At 42.3% G+C, this 22,049-nt stretch overlaps 2 protein-coding genes and 1 long non-coding RNA gene across 4 annotated transcripts in view; 2 read left to right on the forward strand and 1 right to left on the reverse strand.

Annotated features, from left to right (window-relative positions):
• The window catches only part of USP43 (ubiquitin specific peptidase 43), a 36,587-nt gene extending 31,434 nt beyond the window's left edge, over positions 1 to 5,153 (forward strand). Inside the window, exons 11-15 of the mRNA XM_075846958.1 lie at positions 356 to 482; positions 663 to 1,011; positions 1,141 to 1,299; positions 1,672 to 1,827; positions 1,914 to 5,153. Of these exons, the coding sequence (XP_075703073.1) occupies positions 356 to 482; positions 663 to 1,011; positions 1,141 to 1,299; positions 1,672 to 1,827; positions 1,914 to 2,920 (1,798 nt within the window). The 3' untranslated portion in view covers positions 2,921 to 5,153. The remainder of the gene's footprint in view (positions 1 to 355; positions 483 to 662; positions 1,012 to 1,140; positions 1,300 to 1,671; positions 1,828 to 1,913) is intronic.
• Positions 1 to 22,049, reverse strand: part of LOC142666775 (uncharacterized) — a 43,921-nt gene that overhangs the window by 19,660 nt on the left and 2,212 nt on the right. The gene's annotated exons all lie outside the window — the stretch shown is intronic.
• LOC142665798 (testis-expressed protein 47-like) lies at positions 9,538 to 20,076 on the forward strand. 2 transcript variants are annotated; one of them, XM_075845576.1, is made up of 8 exons: positions 9,538 to 9,984; positions 11,491 to 11,563; positions 12,854 to 12,948; positions 13,318 to 13,382; positions 14,010 to 14,211; positions 14,378 to 14,534; positions 15,319 to 15,378; positions 19,584 to 19,660. In XM_075845576.1, exons 1-7 carry the CDS (start codon positions 9,862 to 9,864, stop codon positions 15,354 to 15,356), a joined length of 753 nt encoding a protein of 250 aa, XP_075701691.1. In that variant the 5' UTR covers positions 9,538 to 9,861; the 3' UTR covers positions 15,357 to 15,378; positions 19,584 to 19,660. The 2 variants fall into 2 exon arrangements, with proteins under 2 accessions (XP_075701691.1, XP_075701690.1); XM_075845575.1 differs by lacking the exon at positions 15,319 to 15,378 and having other exon boundaries at positions 19,584 to 20,076.

Raw genomic sequence — 22,049 nt, forward strand, 5'->3', positions numbered from 1 at the left:
ATGCATTTATGTGCGCGCACACACACCTGAATGCATTTATGTGCGCGCGCGCGCACACACACCTGAATGCATATATGCGCACGCACACACACACACACCTGAATGCATATATATACACACACACACACACACACACACACACACACACACACACACACACCCCTGAATGCATATATGCGCGCACACACACACACCTCTGCATATGAAAACACACCTCTGCATACATACACCTGAATAAACACAGACCTGCATGCACACACACACACACACACACACACACACACACACACACACACATACATATTCAATCATACATATACACATTGACTTATAACTTTATATGACTCTCTTGAAGATTATTTGGGAATATACAGGAAGAAGTGGTTCAGGATGATGAATCTGTTAGGAACCAACAACTGGACCACCAGCAGCAGATCTGCACCCTGGACGAGTGCTTCCAGCTGTATACTAAGGAAGAACAGGTGAGGGGCAACCTATAGGTCTGTCGCATACATAGCGGCATATTTACAGAAGTGTATAGTACAGATCATCCAATCATGTGCTAGAATCTGGTTGCTATTGGATACAACAAGTAGGGACGCCTTAAATATCACAATAGAATTTTGGTAACTCCTGTCTTACGTTAACCCTTTCTGCCACAGTTGGCTCCAGATGATGCCTGGAGGTGCCCCCACTGTAAGGTGCTGCAGCAGGGTACAGTCAAACTGAGTCTATGGACTCTCCCGGATATTCTTATCATTCATCTCAAGAGGTTTCGTCAGGTCGGTGGCCGCAGGAACAAATTGTCTACTTTAGTCAAGTTCCCCTTGGCAGGAATGGATATGGCACCACACGTGGTTAAGAGGGGCCCGGGCAGCAAACGCCCCTTGGGACCATGGCCATCGTGGAAGCAGCCTCCATACCTACCGGAGAATGGGCACCTGGATGTTCTGTATGATTTGTATGCAGTGTGTAATCACCACGGAAGTTTACAAGGAGGTCACTACACAGGTGAGCCATCCTGATGTCTCATAAATCACCTTGGTTCACTCGGTGGCCCTCAGAACAATGATACACTGACCATTGTGGGAATCATATAGTAAAGCATTGCAAATATCCTGTATCCTCTTGTGCCCTCAGCCTACTGCAGGAACTCTTTGGATGCCCGCTGGTACAGCTACGATGACAGTAATGTAGAACACGTTCTTGAGGATGATGTCTGCACCCGAGGGGCTTATCTACTATTCTACCAAAAGAGGAATGCAATTCCAGCCTGGTCTGCCAGCAGCTCTGTTAAAGGTATGGTCATGCTCTTATGACTTTGTATATCTCTGTTTTTGTCTCTTCATATCTCATGGTGGCCAGTATGACTTGTTAATGGCTGGGAGGAGGAAAGGAGTTGTTCTTAACTTGTCGGTCCTCGTCCCATACCCCATACACTGGGCTTTGCAGACAGATATGAGATAGTCTATGTAGTCCACATCACAAGCTGGGTTATGGATCTTGTGATGTGAAGAAGCTTGACCATCCATACTTTTATGGTGGAGAACTCCAGGTAATCGTTGAGCTTATGCGAAGGAGACTTTAAGTAGATTTTGGTCTGTTTTGTGTATAATCAAGTCTGGTCTATGAACTTGCTAGAGACTTATTTATTTTTGGATCTTACTGCAGGTTCCACAAGCTCAGCCATGTCTGATCACTGGGTCCTAAGGCTGAATGGAAGCAAAAGAGAAAGCCTAGTGTCTCGGACAATCACTAACTGTTCCCCACTGCCACAAATACCAGACTCCCCCATCTTTCTTGAGAAGGAGATGAACATGGAGAAAGGTATGGATATTTCACCGAAGAGAAGTGTATGTAGATGCCCTCCTGTATTGATCATGTTTTTAAACTGTTCCACCAATTTTTCCTAGGGTCGAAGTCATTTGTCCGGGGAGCAAAAGGGCGCAGTGCAAGTATGAGAGTGTCTTCAGCTTCTAAACTGAAGTTGAGCATCAGTAAAGCAATACCTCTCAGGTGGTCGTTTGGATCTAAGGACAGGCCAAAGCGCGAGACTGGCGAGCTAGTGGAATACTTGGAATCGGGAAGACGGCCAAAGTACACTAATGAGCCTATTGTGCCCCAGATGACTAATACAGAAAAGTCAGTCAATGGAATGCCTTCAAGTAGCCATGGTGCCAATGGAACCAGCTCTACAAATGGACAATCTAGAGCACTGTCCTCTTCTTCAAAGATGGACATCTTAAGGGGTAAGTCAAAGGAGAAACTGGCCCACCAGGAAAGTAATGTGGAAGCCAGAAAGGGAGAAGGGTCTATACAGTCCCAAAGCAAAGACCGGACCTCAAGTGGCGATGGTCCCAAGGGTGTCAATGGTTCAACCTCAAATAATGCTGTAAAACTCAAGGCTTCATCAGGTCAAAAGGGAGACATTAACCAAAGACACCATACAAAAGTTGGGGAGAACAGGCCAGACAAGACTAGACCCCCTGAAGGAGAGTCAGAAGGGAAGTCAACCAAGTTGAGGACAAGTTTATTGAAAAAGGAGCCTAGGAGACAAACAAGTTCAGAGAACCCTACCCCACCCGAGCTCCGAAATGGCATATCCCGGACATCTCTATCCAATGGGGGTGTTGTGGCTGATGGGAGGAATAGTGGTACAATGCCACGGAAGCACAAAGAGGATCTCTCCAACAATAAATCTAAAATGGATATCAGACGAGCTCATAGTTCAATCAATGTTCAGACTAAAGCCGAGTGGACTATGAAGAGGTCCGCTTCCCTGTACAGAAATGGAAGTGCACCTCACCAACCCTCCAGACAGACAGCAGCTGAGAAGGAATCCTCAAGTACCTTGCAAAGAATTAAGTACCAAACTTCCTCCCTTGGCAGGAAGAAAACTGTGCCTGAGTCTAGTTTCTAATGACTATTTCCATATCTTTCGAGGGCAGATTTACACATTGGTTACTAGAGCTATTTATTGGCCAACTAAATTGGTACGCCTATGGCCATCTTAGAAATTTCATACAGATCTATATTGTATAGGAATGTATACTAATTGTTCATAATATTCCTTAGTGTGCAGTTTAATGGGCAGCCTCAACGGGAAACAATTGAGGTTCCATAGGCACCAGATTACGGCCGCAATAACCTGGATAACCCTACAGCTCTCCCATGGTTCATCTCAATCGGCTTAGAAGGAGCAGCCTCTTTCCTACTCCTGTATGGTAGAACTCTAGCTGTATAAGATGTAACCTTAGGAGACCCGCTCTATATTATGGACAGTGCATCCAGAAGTCCGGTCCGGTTTCAAAAATATCACATTATAGTCTTATTATGGTGGTCTCATTAGAAGTGACTACAAGGTATGGCCTTCAAGCACTCAGATCAGCACTAAAACTATCAAAATCGATCAGTGGAACGGAAACGAATCTGCTCCCCTGATTTCTGGTGAGGTCTACCTCAGAGCTTCTTCATCTCTACCCATTGGTTGGAAAGGTGGAATGTGAGACTCCTCACCCCTGGTGGGCCGTTGAGAACTACATGATTGTTTGAAAACCCATTATATATCACGTGATTGGCTTATTAGTTTCCCATGACCAGTAGTATGAGACTTACTGGGGAGATTTTAGGTTCTCCCTATAGACCTATATATTTTATATGCACCTATACATACGCAGATACAGAAGAGCAGAGGCAAAACTTGAAGCTCCTGGGTCCCTATAGAAAATCTATAAAAGGGCCCCCTACCTAGGTGTCATTTATAATTCTAGTCTGGCAGAGGGGCCTCTGGGTCCTCAGCCACCAGGGGCTGTATGCAACTGCTACTTCGGCAACCCCTATAGCTACGCCCCTGCAGGAAAGGCAGCTGTAATATATGGACTAACAAAAAAAACTTTCAGCTCGCTGGGAACTAGTGAATCCACCAACTTATGAAGAATTTTGGGTTTCACGTGCAATAATGGGCAATCAAGTCATTGGCTCAATGCCCAAAATGGACGCCGCCCCTCGTGCAAATTAGAAATACTTTATTGAAGTATATTTTGTGTGAATCAAAAATATTCAACTTTTTTCTTTTATTAAATTTGCGGGCCTATTTTCCACATTATTATGAAGTAAACCATATATTAGAGCCAGGCGCACACTGTACATGCCGGACTATTTTACTGATGTGAATATTGTGATATCTTACGGAAAAAAAAACGACTGGAAATGTTCCGCAACTGAGATGTAGACGATGAAAATGGACCAGTAAATATTTTTGAAGGTGTTTCCCATATTTTTATATATAAAGTTACTCATGAACCCTGTAGTATATTCAGTCCCTGAGAGTAGATTTCTTGGACTGTGGCTACCAGGACAGGGCTGCCTACTTTCATCCAGCTTCTCCATATTACAGTATATGACCTTATTATTTGCTTGTTTGAAGCGAAGGGTATGTCAACCTTTGTAACCACTGTGTTATTACTCCAATGCATAATTTTCTAACATAGAAAAAAGAAGCAACTTTGCAAATAGTCTCCACTAAAAATCTCCTACTGTGTATACAGCTTCTATGCAGTCCTATGTGTATCTATGGTTACAGACTACAAACAAGCCCTGTCCTGCAGTCATACTCCCTTCTACTTCTTGTAACCTACTGAATGTATGTTAAAGGGGTCACCTAGGTTTAGAAAAACATGGCTAATTTCCTCCAAATATAGCGCCACAACTGTCCACAGGTCGTGTGTGATAGAGCTGAGCTGTTATACCAGACACAACCCACGTGCAGTTGTTGCCTTATTTCTGGAGGGAATCTTGTAGTGGGAACATGAAAGGGAATACATATGACTGCAGGATCAGACTACACAAGGTTTGTTTGTAGTCTGTAACCATAGAGACACATAGGTCTACATAGGAGCTATAGACCCAAAAAGGTAAGAGATTTTTAATCAAGACTATTTGCAAAGTTGCTTCGTTTTTTGTTATATGCACAGTAGTAATAAAAAAATATGAAAGGATACATACCCTATAATTTTATTTTATAATGGCTAAATATTATGGTTAGACATAATATAGTAGCATATGATATTTAATCTCAGGTAAGGCTTAAATATATACACACTGTAAAGCTCCATTAATCCAGCATCTGATGGTTCTGAAATTCTGCTATTATAGCACTGGACATTGATGATGACATATATATATATATATATATATATATATATATATATATATATATATATATATATATATATACCGGTATATAATCGTTACAAGTATAATTTTATGTACCATAATATTACTGCCCAATTCCGGATTAAAGTATTTCTGTGTACATATACAGTGTGTGTATATATATGTGTATATGTAGAATATATTGATAAATGAAGGATTTACTAAAAAAATATTTTTCATCTGAATTATGATCTCAGGTGCTCGGCTAAATTTAGAGCAAAACGGCTTTATTAATTTTTGTAATATTGTTAAAAAATCTCAACATATGTTTACACTGTACCAGAGAGAGGTTTTAAGGAAAGATTATATATTTTTTGTTGGTGAAAATGTATATATTTAGTTTGTATATTCACAGAGGAGGCAGCCGTTTTGTTGCCTAATGTAGTCAGGGATGAACTGAATGTATGGTCCTAAAAATGGCTGCCCTTGTTGTGTCTTGGAACCTGGTATGGGTTGTCCATGATTAGAAAAACATGGCTGCTTTATTCCAGAAACAGCGCCACTTCTGTCCATGGGTTATGTTTGGTATTGCAGCTCATCTCTATTCAAGTGTATAGGGCTGGGCTGCAGTACCGGACACAACCCATGGACAGGAGTGGCGCTGTTTCTTAAAGAAAGCAGATCCTTTTTTTAATAATCCTGGACAACCCTTGCACTGTGTTTATATTTCATTGGATTGTCTATTTTTAGCATACCTCCCAATGTTTTAAGACCAGATTGTGGGATATTTTTAATACCACCCCTTTTGTTGGGAACACCCCCCAAACTACATAGAAATGCCCCTATTTACGCAAATATGCATAATCCCCACCTCCTATGCAGTCCTTTTTGTGAGACAGTTCTGTGAAAAGCATGAACGTTAGGAGGGATTAGGATATTATAATACCAATTTTTTCAATTTCCCCCTAAAATGACAGTCGCTGACTAATTTTGAGCTGTAGGAATAGTGCCACCAAGTGGCTGTAAAAGCAAATTGCCCACCATTGTAATAAACAATGTACAGTAATGTATTTCTAATTAATTATAGCACAGGGGTGAAACAAATTAAAAAAATTGAAGAATTCTATAGTATCACTCACCTATAGACCTATATACAGCAGCGGCCACTTTTTAAAAAAAAATTCTGTCTACAGATTACAGAATATCGGTGTCTCAGTGATGGATTATTCTGGATTTTTACTGGCCCAAACAAGATAATAATAAAAAAAAGAAATAAAAATAACGAAAAAATAAAATAAAAAAAATGGCTGCCACCACGGTGGATTGTATAGCTTAAAATTCTGAAGGATTATGGGTAAGGACATTGCAAGTATAACTTCAACATCTCTCAAAATACGGGCGTGAAATATAAAGTATATTTATTAGAGATGTCAATTATAGCTGGATATATAATGTCCATTGCTATAAAGGTCTTATGAAGGCAGATATTTTGGTAAAAGGTGTTTTTTACTATGAACTTCTATGCAATAATTCATATTTTTCTTGGATTGTTTTTGTATCTATATTTCTATTTGTTTCTTTTTCTGAATTAAAATGTAAGTGTTAAAAATGTGTGTTGCTTTTATTTTGTTTTTAACAATGGGATGGATGATGGGTCCAGGGGGATTCTTTAAGGGATTGGCTGCTTTCTTCCAGAAACAGTGCCACACCTGTCCTCAGGTTATGTCTGGTATTGCAGCTCAGCTGCAATGCCGGATACATCCCAAGGACAAGAGTAGAGCTTTTTCTGGGGGAAAAATAAAAGCAGCCATGTTTTTCTAATTCTGTACAACCCCTTTAAAGAAACACTCCAGGAAAAGCTGATGAATACAGTCAGAGATTTACTAAGCAAAATGGTGTACGTGACGCCGAACTTATGTATTCTAAAAATCTGTTGCACTTTTATCGACCTTTTTCAAAAAGGTCGATAAGGTGAGGTGTTGCAAACTGTGTTGGATTTATTTATGGCGCGCGCTAATTTTTCGCTGCTAAATATCTGTGTAAGGTGTGGCAGCCATAAGGTGGCGTAAGGAAGAGAAAAGTGTCTAGTATACCGGTGGTTTTTATAACCATGATATAAGTAAGGGCTCGTAAAGCAGGAGGAATATCTGACTCAAAATTCCGTTTGGAAGGCTTTCTCTGCCTCCCATTGAAGTCAATGGGAGGTCAGAGGCGGAAGCGCCCAAAGATAGAGCATGTCGCTTCTTTTTACTGCTCGCGGGAAAAAAACGCCGACGCCTCCCATTGAAATCAATGGGAGGCATTTTCGGGCCGTTTTTGCCGAGTTTTGCGACGCGGTTTCCGCGTCAAAAAACTCGGCAAAATACACCGTGTGAACATAGCCTAAGGGCGATTTATTTATTTATTTTTTATTTATTTTTTTAATCTGTCCCAGCATTTACAAGTCACATGAGCATTCCTGATGATCTATTCCCAGAAGTGCTGATCCTGCTGGAGCTGGTTTTGGGCCTGTGCCATAGGTGGGTAACGTGTCTAGTAAAATACACCAAATTCATCATAAATTTTATCCTGTCTAATTTGAAGGCAGAATTAATAAATCTATGACACTGTATTATGCCTAGAGCAGGGGGTGCTGCATGACTTCTATCTTTGGCGTTTTTGGTGTCATGCACCACCCCCTCAGGCCCTTCTCTAGGCAGAATACGTACGTTGCGTTTTTGCGCGCCCAAAAAACGCGGCGTTTTGCGCGCGCAAAAAACACTTGACAGCTCCGTGTGTCATCAGTGTATGATGCGCGGCTGCGTGATTTTCGCGCAGCCGCCATCATGGAGATGAGTCTAGTCGACGCCCGTCACTGTCCAGGGTGCTGAAAGAGTTAACTGATCGGCAGTAACTCTTTCAGCACCCTCGACAGTGAATGGCGATCACAATATCGAGAAACCTGTTAAAAAAAAAAAAGAAAAAGTTCGTACTTACCGAGAACTTCCCTCCCGGCCGTTGCCTTGGTGACGCGTCCTTGGTGACGCGCATCTCTTGACATCTGGCCCCACCTCCCTGGATGACGCCGCAGTCCATGTGACCGCTGCAGCCTGTGCTTGGCCTGTGATTGGCTGCAGCTGTCACTTGGACTGAATTGTCATCCCGGGAGGTCAGACTGGAGGAAGAAGCCGGAAGTTATCGGTAAGTCAGAACTTCTTTTTTTTTTTTACACGTTCATGTATATTGGGATCGGAAGTCACTGTCCAGGGTGCTGAACCAGTTTAACTCTTTCAGCACCCTGGACAGTGACTATCTCCTGACGTCGCGTACCGGAAATTTTTTTGCCGGGTTCGGCCAAAACGAGTTCGGCCAAACCCGGTGAAGTTCGGTTCGGTTGTCCGGGTTTGCTCATCTCAAAGACACTACGTTTGGATGTTTGTAAACATAAAAGCACGTGGTGCTTTTCTGTTTACATTCATCCTTTTGACAGCTGGTGTGCGAAACAGGCAGTTCGCACGGAAGTGCTTCCGTGCGACCTGCGTGGTTTTCACACACCCATTGACTTCAATGGGTGCGTGATGCGCGAAATACGCGGAGATATTGACAGTCGCGCTTTTTGCGCAGCGGACAAACGCTGCGCAAAAAGCACGGACTGTCTGTACTGCCCCATAGACTTGTATTGGTCTGTGCGTGGCGCGTGAAAACCACGCGGCCCGCACGGACCCAATACACGTTCGTGTGAATCCACCCTTAAAGTAACATTTCCACATGGAGGATTTCTTAAAGGAACATCCACTTGATCCCTCTATCCCCTTAGGGGCGTGCACACAACCGTTTGTATTTTGTGGCCCGTAAACAACGGATCTGTTGTCTGTTTTTTGCGGTCCGTGTGTCATCAGTGTGTCCTCCATCCGTTCCGTATGTTCCATAGGTTTGAATTGAAAGGGCGAGACCAAGCCGCAAACGTGGACAGGAATAGGACCTGCTCTAAGTCTTGCGGCTCTGTCCCATGGCCCGCACACGGATCAGTGGAATCCACGGTCGTGTGCGTGGGGCCATTAGAAATGAATGGGTCCGTGTGCTATCCGTTAAACAATGGTCGTGTGCATGGGGCCTTAGCTTGTTGCTTAGTTGTTGGTGTTTTTTTTAGGGACCCAGATCATTCAAATGAGGGGATGAGAAAGATTTAATTTAACCTAATTTCATAAAAAAAACTTTTTTTAAATTTTTTTTTTATTCTTTACATTTTGTAAAAAAAAATTTTGTGGAGAAAATCTTCAAACTGAATTGCAAATAAAAAATGAAGGCAAGGCCTCAGGAACGCAGGTAATTACAGACTATTCATGGGTTACTCAGCAACAGGCTGGAAGGCAACAGAAAATACCAACAAACCAGACAAAGGAGCAGCAAATCTAAGCAGGAGGTCAGTCCTGTTACCAAGAAACCACAAACCTAAATAATTAGGGTGTTCGCAAACTTCACCGTGCTCTGAAACATGGACCTTACATTTACCTCTTACTTTTAAAGTATCATTCTTTTATTTTTTCCTTTTTTTTTTTATAAATGTTTTTGAATATTGCATTTTTTTATGTTTTATATTTTTTATTTAATTTTTTCATTACATTATGTTTTTTAAAGCTTTCAAACCCCCAAAAAGATTTCGCTCTACTATTTCTTAAAGGGGAAAGGATTTTTTTTTAAATTTATTTTTTAAGACCGCATCTGACAATGGCGGCTGGGAGGGCCAGGGTGCTGTCTTGGAAGTCTGAACCAACTCCAGAAAAAATAGGGACGAGTTTCTTTCATCAGCTGCTCAACAAGCGGATGGTCTTGAATGCCCGTGATGATGTGGTCAGTCTTTTTTTTTTTCCTCCAACTTTTTGTATAAGGATATTGTGTGGGATCCATAACTTAAAGTTTTATGCAATCATGGATTATGTGTCAGTGCATTTATTTAGTTATATATAATGTCATTTGAATGAGATTGTGCCATCTAGTGGTAACTATGGAATTGCTATTATATTGCTGCGTTTTATAGTTTATCATTCCTCATTTATACCAAGCCAACGTATTCAACTTTTTATACAGTATTGTTATCTCCATAGTCTTTTACTTGCACCTGTGGCCACAGGTACACTGATGGATTACATTTTTATAGCTTGGGAGTTGGGCATAGTGTAATCCTCGTGTTTTTTTAAAAATTATTATATAATCAGCTATTTACAGTGATTTGTAAAAGTATTCACCCCCCAAACAGATTTGTGTTGCCTGTGTGGTGTAAGCAGATTTGGAGTTTAAGCCTCATGTTAAAAAAAAACAAAAAAAAAAAACATTTTCACCTATGTCCCCATGACAGTACTTCCTGTCCCTGTACTCTGGCAGTGTTATGCTACGGATACTTGGCCTGATCGCGACCAGAGTTATGATGCCTTTTTTCAGGTAATCTGAGAGATTGTATAGGCTCGTTGTCCCTATAAGAACACGGTGCCTTACACTGAACTCTTAAAGGAATACTAGTGCCTAGTGCGGGACTTGATTTAGGGATTCTATCTTTAGCTGGGTCTCTGCAATACATGGCATGCGATATATAGTTGTAATGTAATCTCACGCAAGATCGCAGCGCAAGATAGCATGTGATATGTACAATACAATTTTATTAAATATTATATAGTAGCAAATCGCAAGGCCCTATAGAATAAAATTGTGATTGCGTGCGTTGTTAATAGAGCCAAAATAATCACTGTTGGATTTTTTTTAGTCATGGCAAAATTGTAGTTGCATGACATCACATATACACATATGATGTCATGCAACCCCATAATAGGATATATATGCTATATATAGGTCAGGGAGCAAATTTAGGGAGGACTGTGTGAGATGGGGATGAAATGTTAGAGGCCCCAAGACAATTACCCTTTTGCCCATTGTATAAGACGGTCATAATTTGGATAAAGTGGCATTTATAAGGCTGTGTTCACGTCGCAAGCAAATTTGATTTTTGTCCCGATCTTGTACAAAAAAGACACGGCAAAAAAAAAATAATTGGCTGCAATGTGAACACAGTCTAAGGCTTCATGCAGACGGCATTACAGGCACGGCCAGCCGCTAGCAGCCACCCGCATTTTCGGCCCGTGCTCCCGTATATAGGAGGGGAACACTGTCCGTAAAAAGCAAAATATAGAACATGTCCTTTATTTTGCGGAGGTTTTCTACGGCCCAGACACCTTCCCGCTAATATACGGGAAGGTGTCCACGCTCAATATAAATGAATGGGTCCGTAATTGCGGACGAATTCTACAGTCATTTGTATGGGGGACTAAAAAAATCCAACTAATAATTTATTATTTTTTTATGTAGAAATCCCTTTTGCATCGGCTGATATTCGTGTCTAAGATTTCCCCAGATCTGGCGGATAAAAGAGACCTCGGAGGTAAATATTTTCTGAAAAGATACAAGAAAAATTGTCGTCAACTTCACTTTCCTAGAGTAAATTGAGAAGCTAAGCCCTTATTCACACGACAGGGTTTCCCGGCCGGGTGCCGGCCGTTCATAAAACAGCTGTCATCCGGCTGCATTAGGAACAATAGTGCCCTAATGGGGCTATTCACACGACCGATTTTTTGACGGGCAGGGAAAACCGGCTGTCAAAAAATGGGACATGCCCTATTTTCGGCCGTTCACCCGGCTCCCATAGAAGTCTATGGGGCCGGGTAATACACGTCCATCACCGGAATTTGTCACAAGTGACGGCCGTGTCTACCGCCGCTCGCTCTCTCCTCACAGCGCAGAGTGCATGTGAGGAGGAGGAGTTGATGCCATTTCTACACTGTGTGGCAGGGCCGGGGTGTACAGCAGGTGGAGGGAGCGCTGCGCTGGCTCCCTTCCCCTGCTTGTTTTAAAAGCGCCCTGGCCCGGCGACACCTCCCATGGCCGATGGCACCGCTAGCAGCGGCTGCTACTGCTGTAGCGACTCCACTATAGCAGAGCAGGGAGGTATTGCCCTGCTCTGCTATGTGCTAGCCCCACTTTACACCGTGTGTTCGGGGATTCCGCTCCTGGACAGAGAGATTGATGTCTCTGTCCATATCTGGGCAGTGACATCAGGGGAAACTCCTGAAGCGGAATTCCCGAACACTCTGTGACCGGGGATTCCACACCAGGCGAAGCCAGTAACGTTTAGTGTCCATAAATGGACACAGACGACAGGGGCTTTTCCTGAAGTGAAATCACCGGCCACATGGGGATTCCCCTTCAGGAGTTGCCCCTGATGTCACTATCCAGATATGCCCGGCCCGGAACGGATGCAAAACGAATGCAAACCGGCCGGAAAAAAGGGCCGATTTTATCGGCCGACACTCGGGCTCGGTCGGGACCCTGTCGTGTGAATAAGGCCTAAGAAGTCGGCTTAGATGTAGTTGTCCTGTCCTGGAACTTATGGGCCCTGTGGTAGCTGGACTTTATTATTGGGTCAAAACCAAGGCCCACCGGAGGATCCTGTCCTCAATCCGACCTGGTCAGTGTGGAAACCTAAAAATGATTTATTTTGCATAACAAAATATGCGAGCCCATGGTCTAAGGCTCATCTTTTCTGCCTACTGATGGCCCCAGTGGACTACACAATCAGCATAAAAGATGGCAGACATGGACATTCCTAGTTTTTAGAATTTATGTTGGTGTATATGACAATTATGTTTTATGTTATTCATGTCTCATATAATAGAATACTGGGAACAGCGATTCCAGCGGTATAACCAGGGTGAAAACGTCACCGGTCTTCTGCTCTTGTATCCTGCGTACACAGTCCACTGTCTGGAGGTAAAAAAAAAAAAAAAAAAACTACTTCAATCAAGGACGTACATACAACAGAGGCGCGAACCATTTGGCTGCTATGGGGCCCTTGGTGAGAGCGTGCCCAACATTTTCCTGTTGAGTGGCAAAAACTCTGTGAAGGACCTTCGCATTGTTAGCAGGGGGTAGGGAATGGGCCCAAATATCATGGAAAGGGAAATAAACATCGGCCCTTCTGTCCTGGGTGGCAAAACCCAGCACCATGATGGTTGGCCCAGTTAGATATTTACTATGGGGCCCAGAACCTCACAATACTATTTATCATAATGATGAATTTTAATGAGTCTACGATTTTTGGAAATATTCTTAACAGGACCCCTTAACATTTTTGTTCAGTCTAGTGGAGATGTCCTCTACTGTGTGATCAGGGATCTTCAACGAATGGAGAAACAAGGGGACAGGTCAGTGCTGTGATATTTACCCGTGGCCAACTATAGGTCCACATGCTCCCAGCCACATTCTACTGTAATAACAACCGTTCCGCTGGTCATGAGAATTACCGGGGAGTTGTCTCAGGCCCCTCCTTAATACCTATCACATTAGTATTGAGGCACAAGGTCCGATCATATGGCCACATTTTACCATTCGGTTTCTGAGCGAAACAACCAGAATCCAGGGGACTTGAGTTTGGTTCAGTAGTACCACAGGAAGGGGGGAAATAAGTTATTATTTTTGTCGCTTCTGATTGGCAGACGTTAATAAATTGGAAGGATCGGATTCTTATGTGCTGGTGGTGCCCTTTCCATTGTGGAAAGATGTCACACTCAACGTTGGTGCCAGTAGGACATTTGCCTTTTTGAAGCGGAAAAGGCCTCAAGATAGGTCATGTCAGGTTTTTTTCCGCTCGAGGGGAAAAAAAAAAATGCCTCCGCCTCCCATTGAACTCAATGGGAGGCGTTTTTGGCACGGTTTTTTACGCGGTTTCCGCGTAAAAAAAACCTGTGTAAACAGGGCCTTGGATGTCCACCATGAGGGACCTGTTTTGTTATGACTACATTCTATTCACCTATTTTTTTTTACCCCATCAGGGCCCTTGTTCTGGACCCTAAAATTGTAGTGATGTCTCATAACATCCCCAGTCGCCTGTTCAGTCAGTGGAGCTACAAAGTTTTGAACGTTCCTAGCCAGTACTTTGGAGAAAAGTTCAGCGAGGAGGCCACGGACAGTATCATCAATGAGTGTCTGACCAACATACTGAAAATTGGAAAGCACCTCACAAAATACCCCAAGGTCAGTAAAAGGGAAGAGAAGTGAGATCTACCTGAAAACATAGTCCCAAAGAAAGTAAAAAAGGACAGAAGAAGGGAAAAAGAAAAAGTTTATAATGGGAATTATTTTATGTAGGGTCTTTCAGTTTTACTAACAGCAGTACTATCTATGCTCCATACTTTTCTAGGGTTCCAAAAATATCCCAGATTCTGTGTTTGAGAAGGTCCCAGAGCTGATCATACCTCAGACCTCCATCTTGCACCTTCTACAGTGTAAAGATCTGCTTAATCCAGAACAGTTCCTGAAGGTGTACGACACGCCTCTACATATAATACTGGACTCCGGTAAGTCTCCAAACCTCCGAAGGGTCTTCCAAGAGGTAGGACATTACATGACAACACTGGGTATCTCGCACTTCGGATATCAGTTTTTGCAGAACATAAAATGGGAACTAGCTGTGGTGTACAGATGTACTAATGTAACTGGTAATAGGACCATAAGATGGCCCCAAGACGGTCATTCAAAAAGTGTACCTGCAGTTTAGAACATAGCCAGCAGGTGGCACTATGTCATGGTATCAGATACACTTTTTGGACATATGGAAAATATTTCTGATGTGGAGTCAGAAATCTATCTAAAGGCAACCTGACTAGCCCCTCGGGGGTCGCTTGCCTTAGTGGAGGCCCTAGTTGCTGGTGTTTGGTACAGCGAGTCTGAACAAATATAGGTTTAATTTGCTAAACCCTATGCCCTAGGCTCCATGCACACGACTGTAGAATTTGTCCGTAATTGCGGTCCGCAATTACGGGCCAATTCACTTCTGTTGACCACGGACACTGTCACGTGTTTTTGCCGGAAGGTGCCTGGGCCATAGAAGCCCTCTGCAAGATATCGGACATGTCCCATCTTTTGCTTTTTAAGGTCTGTGCTCCCATACTATGTATGGGAGCTCAGGCCGAAAATGCAGGTGGCTGTCCATGCCCGCATTCACGGGCAGGGACTACAGGCACGGCCGTGTGCATGAGGCCTTAAAAATTGGTATTTGTTGAGTCCAGTTAAGTGGAATACAATTTTTTCTTTTTGTTGGGGGTGATACGTGTTTTTCTCAACCTTTTATCTGGTTAAAAGGACATGTGTTTGGAAGCTTAAACCAGACCACTGTGTAGGTTTACGAAATCCAATGTGGAGGTAAAGTAATGTCTCTATAGACTATTAACTCCCAGCATGCCATGCTTCAGTAGATGCCTTTACCATAGCTCGATGCTGCCCTTACCTAACAATAGACTGACCTGCTGAAAGTAGATGTATTCAGTCAAGTGCTGTATGTTAACCCTGACTACTGCATGTGGCCAATTACATTGTATTGATATAATTATTAGGGTCACATGTTTTTGTTCCGGTAGGTCCAGTTTCTAAACTTCCACTAACCAAACCTGATATCTTAAAAAAACAAACACGTTCTAGCTTATTAACTGTAGTGTGTGACACAGGTTATCAGACCCAGACTTATACTACATTAACCATCCTCCCTTTCCTACAGTATTTAAAAAGTAACTCCACACAAAATAAATCCCTATTTACATTCATTATACTCACCCAACTTGTTAATTTAAAAAAAAAAAATAATAATTCTTTGCCGAGATAGTTTGGAAAATAAATCCCAAAATGGTAACTGGAGACTACAAAAAAACAGTTCACTAATTTTCTTTACTTTCCTGGCAGGCTTCTCTTATTTTTTTTATTTTAATGAGCGAAAAGCAAACAAAATTTAAAAAAGAAACAAAATAATAAAAAAATGAATATATATATATATTTACACACATACACATACTAGTCCATCTCAATGAATTAGATCATCAAAAAGTTAATTTATTTCAGTAATTCATTTCAAAAAGTCTCTCATATTCTATAGAGATTCATTACACACAGTGGGATCTATTTCCTGCATTTTTTTCTTTTAATGTTGATGATTATGGGAAAAGTTAGGCGGAATTCACATGACAGGTTTTCCCGGCCGGATGCCGGCCGTTCATAAATCGGCTGTCACCCGGCTGCATTAGCAACAATAGACCCCTAATGGGGCTATTCACACGACCGATTTTTTGACGGGCCGGTAAAACCAGCCGTCAAAAAATGGGACATGCCCTATTTTCGGCCGGGTACCCGGCCCCCATAGAAGTCTATGGGGCCGGGTAATACACAGCCATCACCGGAATGTGTCCCGAGTGATGGCCGGGTCTACCGTCGCTCGCGCACTCTCTCTCCTCCTCCTCCTCACAGTGCAGAGTGCATGTGAGGAGGAGGAGGAGGGTCTTTTTTTGCTCCCTGTAGGAGTCGGAATCCCCAATCCCCGGCCGGGGATTCCGCTACAGGAGAAGTGCGTGACTACACTGTCCATATATGGACACAGCGATGTCACTCACTTCTGCAGCGGAATCCCCGACTCTATGGCCGGGGATTCCGCTACAGGAGAAGTGAGTGACTACACTGTCCATATATGGACACAGCGATGTCACTCACTTCTGCAGCGGAATCCCCGACTCTATGGCCGGGGATTCCGCTACAGGAGAAGTGTGTGACTACACTGTCCATATATGGACACAGCGATGTCACTCACTTCTGCAGCGGAATCCCCGACTCTATGGCCGGGGATTCCGCTACAGGAGAAGTGAGTGACTACACTGTCCATATATGGACACAGTGACGTCACTCACTTCTGAAGCGGAATTCCCGACCTGTGGCAGGGAATTCCTCTCCAGGAGAAGTCAGTGACTACACTGTCCATATATGGACATTAAAGTCAGTGACTTCTCCTGGAAGGGGGGGGGGGGGCTGTGTGGCATCACCTACAGGGGGCTGTGTGGCATCACCTACAGGGGGCTGTGTGGCATCGCCTACAGTGGGCTGTGTGGCATCGCCTGCAGGGGGCTGGGTGGCATCGCCTGCAGGGGGCTGGGTGGCATCGCCTACAGGGGGCTGGGTGGCATTACCTACCAGGGGGGTTGTGGCATTATCTACAAAGGGCTGTGTGTGGCAACAAATTTAAATGAAATTCATCCGATTTTAAAACGAACAGGGAAAAAAACTGATGCAAATCGGGTCCAAATCGGCCGGTAAAAACTGCAACACGGGCCGGAACGGATGCAAACCGGCCGGGAAAATCCGGCCAAAAACGACCGATTTTCCCGGCCCACACTCAGACCGTCGTGTGAATGAGGCCTAAATGAAAACCAAAATTTAGTCTCAGAAAATTAGATTATTATATAAATCCCAGTTTCAAAAATGATTTTTAATACTGAAATGTTGACGTACTGAAAAGTAATTTTCGAGCACTTCATGCTTCCCTCTGCTGACAAGCTTTATGGAGATGCTCATTTCATTTTCTAGCAGGACTCAGCACCTGCCCACACTGACAAAAGTACCAATACCTGGTTTATTAACCACAGTATCACTGCGCCTGATTGGCCAGAAAACTCACCCGACTTAAACCCCATAGAGAATCTATAGGGTATTGTCAAGAGGAAGATGAGACACCAGACCCAACAATGCAGAGGAGCTGAAGGCCGATATCAAAGCAACCTTGGCTTCCATAACACCTCAGCAGTGCCACAGGCTGATCGCCTCCATGCCACGCCGCATTGATAACCCCTCAGCAGTGCCACAGGCTGATCACCTCCATGCTACGCCGCATTGATAACAGCTCAGCACTGCCACAGGCTGATCGCCTCCATGCCACGCCGCATTGATAACACCTCAGCAGTGCCACAGACTGATCGCCTCCATGCCACGTCGCACTGATGCAGTAATTCATGCAGAAGGAGCCCAGACCAAGTATTGAGGGCATATACTCAACATACTTTTCAGTCGGACAACATTTCGGTATTATAAATTTTTTAAACTGGGATTATATAATATTTACATTTTCTCAGACACTAAGTTTTGGGTTTTCAGTAAGGCCTCATTCACACGGCAGGGTTTCCCGGCCGGCTGCCGGCCGTTCATAAATCGTCCGGCACCCGGCTGCATTAGGAATAATAGACCCCTAATGGGGCTATTCACACGACCGATTTTTTGACGGCCGGGAAATCCGGCCGTCAAAAAATAAGACATGCTCTATCTTCGCCCGGGTACCCGGCCGCCCGGCTCCCATAGAAGTCTATGGGGCCGGGTATTACACGGCCATCACCGGAATGTGTTCCGAGTGATGGCCGGGTTTCCCGGCGCTTGCGCTCTATCTCCTCCTCCTCACAGCGCAGAGTGCATGTGAGGAGGAGGAGTTGATGCCATTCGGACGAATGGCATCGCTGCACACTGTGTGGCAGGGCCGGGGTGTACAGCAGGTGGAGGGAGCGCTGCGCTGGCTCCCTTCCCCTGCTTGTTAAAAGTACCCTGGCCCGGCGACACCTTCGATGGCGCCGCTAGTAGCAGCAGCTGCTGCGGCTGCTACTACTGTAGCGACGCCACTATAGCAGAGCAGGGAGGTATCTCCCCGCTCTGCTATGTGCTAGCCGCATTTTAGCTCCTTGAAGGAGCGGAATCCCCGTGTTTTCGGGGATTCCGCTCCTGGACAGAGCGCTTGATGTCTCTGTCCATATCTGGGCAGTGACATCAGGGGAAACTCCTGAAGCGGAATTCCCGAACACTCTGTGACCGGGGATTCCACACCAGGCGAAGCCAGTAACGTTTAGTGTCCATAAATGGACACAGACGACAGGGGCTTTTCCTGAAGTGAAATCGCAGGCCACATGGGGATTCCCCTTCAGGAGTTGCCGCTGATGTCACTGTCCGGATCTGCCCGGCCCGGCACGGATGCAAAACTTTATGCAAACCGGCCGGGCAGAATGGCCGATTTTACCAGCCGGGGCTCGGGAACGACCCGTTCGTGTGAATCCCGCCTAACGGTTCGACATAATCATCAACATTAAAAGAAAAAATGCAGGAAATAGACCCCTCTGTGTGTAATGAATCTATAGAATATATGAGAGAGACTTTTTGTATTGAATTACTGAAATAAATTAACTTTTTGATATTATTTTTCATTGAAAAGGACTAGTGTGTATATATATATATATATATATATATATATATATATATATATATATTTTATCTCTTCTATGACTACAGGGCTAGTCGGACTCATCAAAGCCAGTCTAGCAGTAAACAGATTTATTTAGGGGCATTATCTCTACATCTCTGAATTAATAAGATTTACAAAAATGTGTTTCAAAATAAAACATGAAATTACACAATTGTTAAAAATCCCTGACTCTACAATATTTGCAATCGAAATAATAATATATCATGCATCAGAATTTTTTTTTTTTTTAAATTGGCAAGTATAATGTATGAATTTCGAGCACCATATTATATTATATATTCTTTTTTCTTTACAGATCGTGTTTGGCCCACCCCTGTTTATTTAACACCTGTAAAGACCAGATCACTTCAATCATGAGAACTTTCTTAGGGCAGAGCTAAAGCAGTTCTGGAGATCAGCGGTGCACATAGGTGGCAGTTTTATGGGAGGTGAGAGGAATGGACTTAAAATTGCCATTTATATATCGTCCATTGATGGATTTTTTCAATTCAAATTTTCTTTTACCCGATCTTGTTACAAAAATAAAACAATCTGATGAAAGTTTCTAAACTACTAAAAAACTTGCAGTTGGGTAAATATGGATGCTTTGGTATCTGGAGTCATAGACGGACTATCTTAGCAGGGTGTTTACAGTGTAGTTCAGAACTTTTAATTACAAAAACTCTTCTGGGAAAGCTTGGAAATTGCCAATGAAGAACGGCCACAAATAAAGTGAAATGTAAAAAAATAAAAATCATGCTTTGAAGTAAAAAACAAAATTAGGTAAATGCAATTGGTGAAAAAAAAAATGCAGACATGTTCTTTTTGGTAAAAAAAAAAAAAAGTTTGAATATTTTTGTTAAAACTAGAATAAAAAGAAAATAAAAAATTGACGATTTTTTTCAAAAAGTTTAATTGGGGAGAGGATCTATCTATATTCGCTTCTTAGAACACACTCTTGGTAACCTAATTATGGAATTTCTTAATGCTCCTTCCCCTTTTATACAATAGAATTAACCACATCATGAAACTTGTTTTCTTTTATACATATTTATTTGTATTTTATTTTTTTTATAAAAAAAAAAGACAACTTTAGAGCATGGACTCTTAAGGAAAAAGCTATGGTTTAGGGCCTGTTGGTGTTACCACAGATGTGTACGCACGGATACAATATAGTAATTGGCAGGATTATCACACGTTCAGACACAACAGAGAGGGCATTGCCCCACGTGAAATCCATAGACTGTACACGCTGAGACACTAAAAAGTTGATGCCGTATTTTCAGCTGTGCATTATCATGTCCTGTAATAGTCTTGGGTGTTTCGATGACGTGCTGCATACATGGTTGGTAGTTCTGTACAACAATACATTTTACACAGATAAACATGGTGCCACTGGGGTGAAAATTGTGCATAAGAACCTCCATAGGTAACACATACAGGGTGGTAGAATATTTTATTTGGAAAAGGAAAAATTGTTTGCTCAAGGCTTCAAAATCCAGAGATGGGTCGAAACCCAAAATCCAGAGATGGGTCGAAACCCAAAATGTTGCTTGTTTTAACGAAACCATTTTTTTTTTTTGTTCACTAACATTTTTTTATTTTCTTCAAAACATTAATATATTTTTGTCAATTCTTCATAGATTCCAGAAGAATATTGTCTACAGTTTTTATATTTTTGAGAATGGGGGAAAAAAAATACTTGACACTTTATTTACTTTTTCCATAAGTCCAGGTTGACGATGGACACTATGGCCGATGAAGAAGGGAACAGCGTAGGAGAATTCTAACACACTTTTTTAATTTTATCCGAATTGTTGACGAAAAATATTTATTTGTTCAAATAGGCAAATTCACAATATGTTTCAAGAATTATTTTCTATAGATAAATTTTACCATGTTTTGGCAAAAATAAAAAAAACACAGGGTTTCTGTATATTGTTCAAACATTGCTTGAGATAAAATGTATACACCAGTGTGACAGGAAAAATAGATATCAAATTGGAGATGAGAGAAGGGATGATTCATTATTTTCTATTATTTACAAATATTTTTGAAAAATACAGCCCGATACGGCAGTATTTTTTTTTCTTTACAATTATACATTAGAATCTTGTATAGATAACAAATACATATATACATTATTCAATGCCATGTTTATGTTCCTCTTTCCTATAATAGACCCTTAACATCTTACCTCATACACTCACGCATACACAAGCAAGAAAAACAAACAAAAAACAACCTAATAATAATATAGCAATTTCTCCATAGATATCTATATATAGTATTTTTTAGAAAATATTTCTTAAATTAATCCCATCAACAGGCCATACAAACCTGATTTGGGTGATCATTTTTATATTACGTATATATATTTTTAGGTAATTTGTCATTTTTTACAGGCAGTGTGTGTGTATATACAGTGGAGGAAATAAGTATTTGATCCCTTGCTGATTTTGTAAGTTTGCCCACTGTCAAAGACATGAACAGTCTAGAATTTTTAGGCTAGGTTAATTTTACCAGTGAGAGATAGATTATATTTAAAAAAAAAAAGAAAATCACATTGTCAAAATGATATATATTTATTTGCATTGTGCACAGAGAAATAAGTATTTGATCCCCTACCAACCATTAAGAGTTCAGCCTCCTCCAGACCAGTTACACGCTCCAAATCAACTTGGTGCCTGCATTAAAGACAGCTGTCTTACATGGTCACCTGTATAAAAGACTCCTGTCCACAGACTCAATTAATCAGTCTGACTCTAACCTCTACAACATG

The sequence above is a fragment of the Rhinoderma darwinii genome, chromosome 13 (assembly GCF_050947455.1).
Source record: "Rhinoderma darwinii isolate aRhiDar2 chromosome 13, aRhiDar2.hap1, whole genome shotgun sequence".
Classification (NCBI taxonomy): domain Eukaryota; kingdom Metazoa; phylum Chordata; class Amphibia; order Anura; family Rhinodermatidae; genus Rhinoderma; species Rhinoderma darwinii.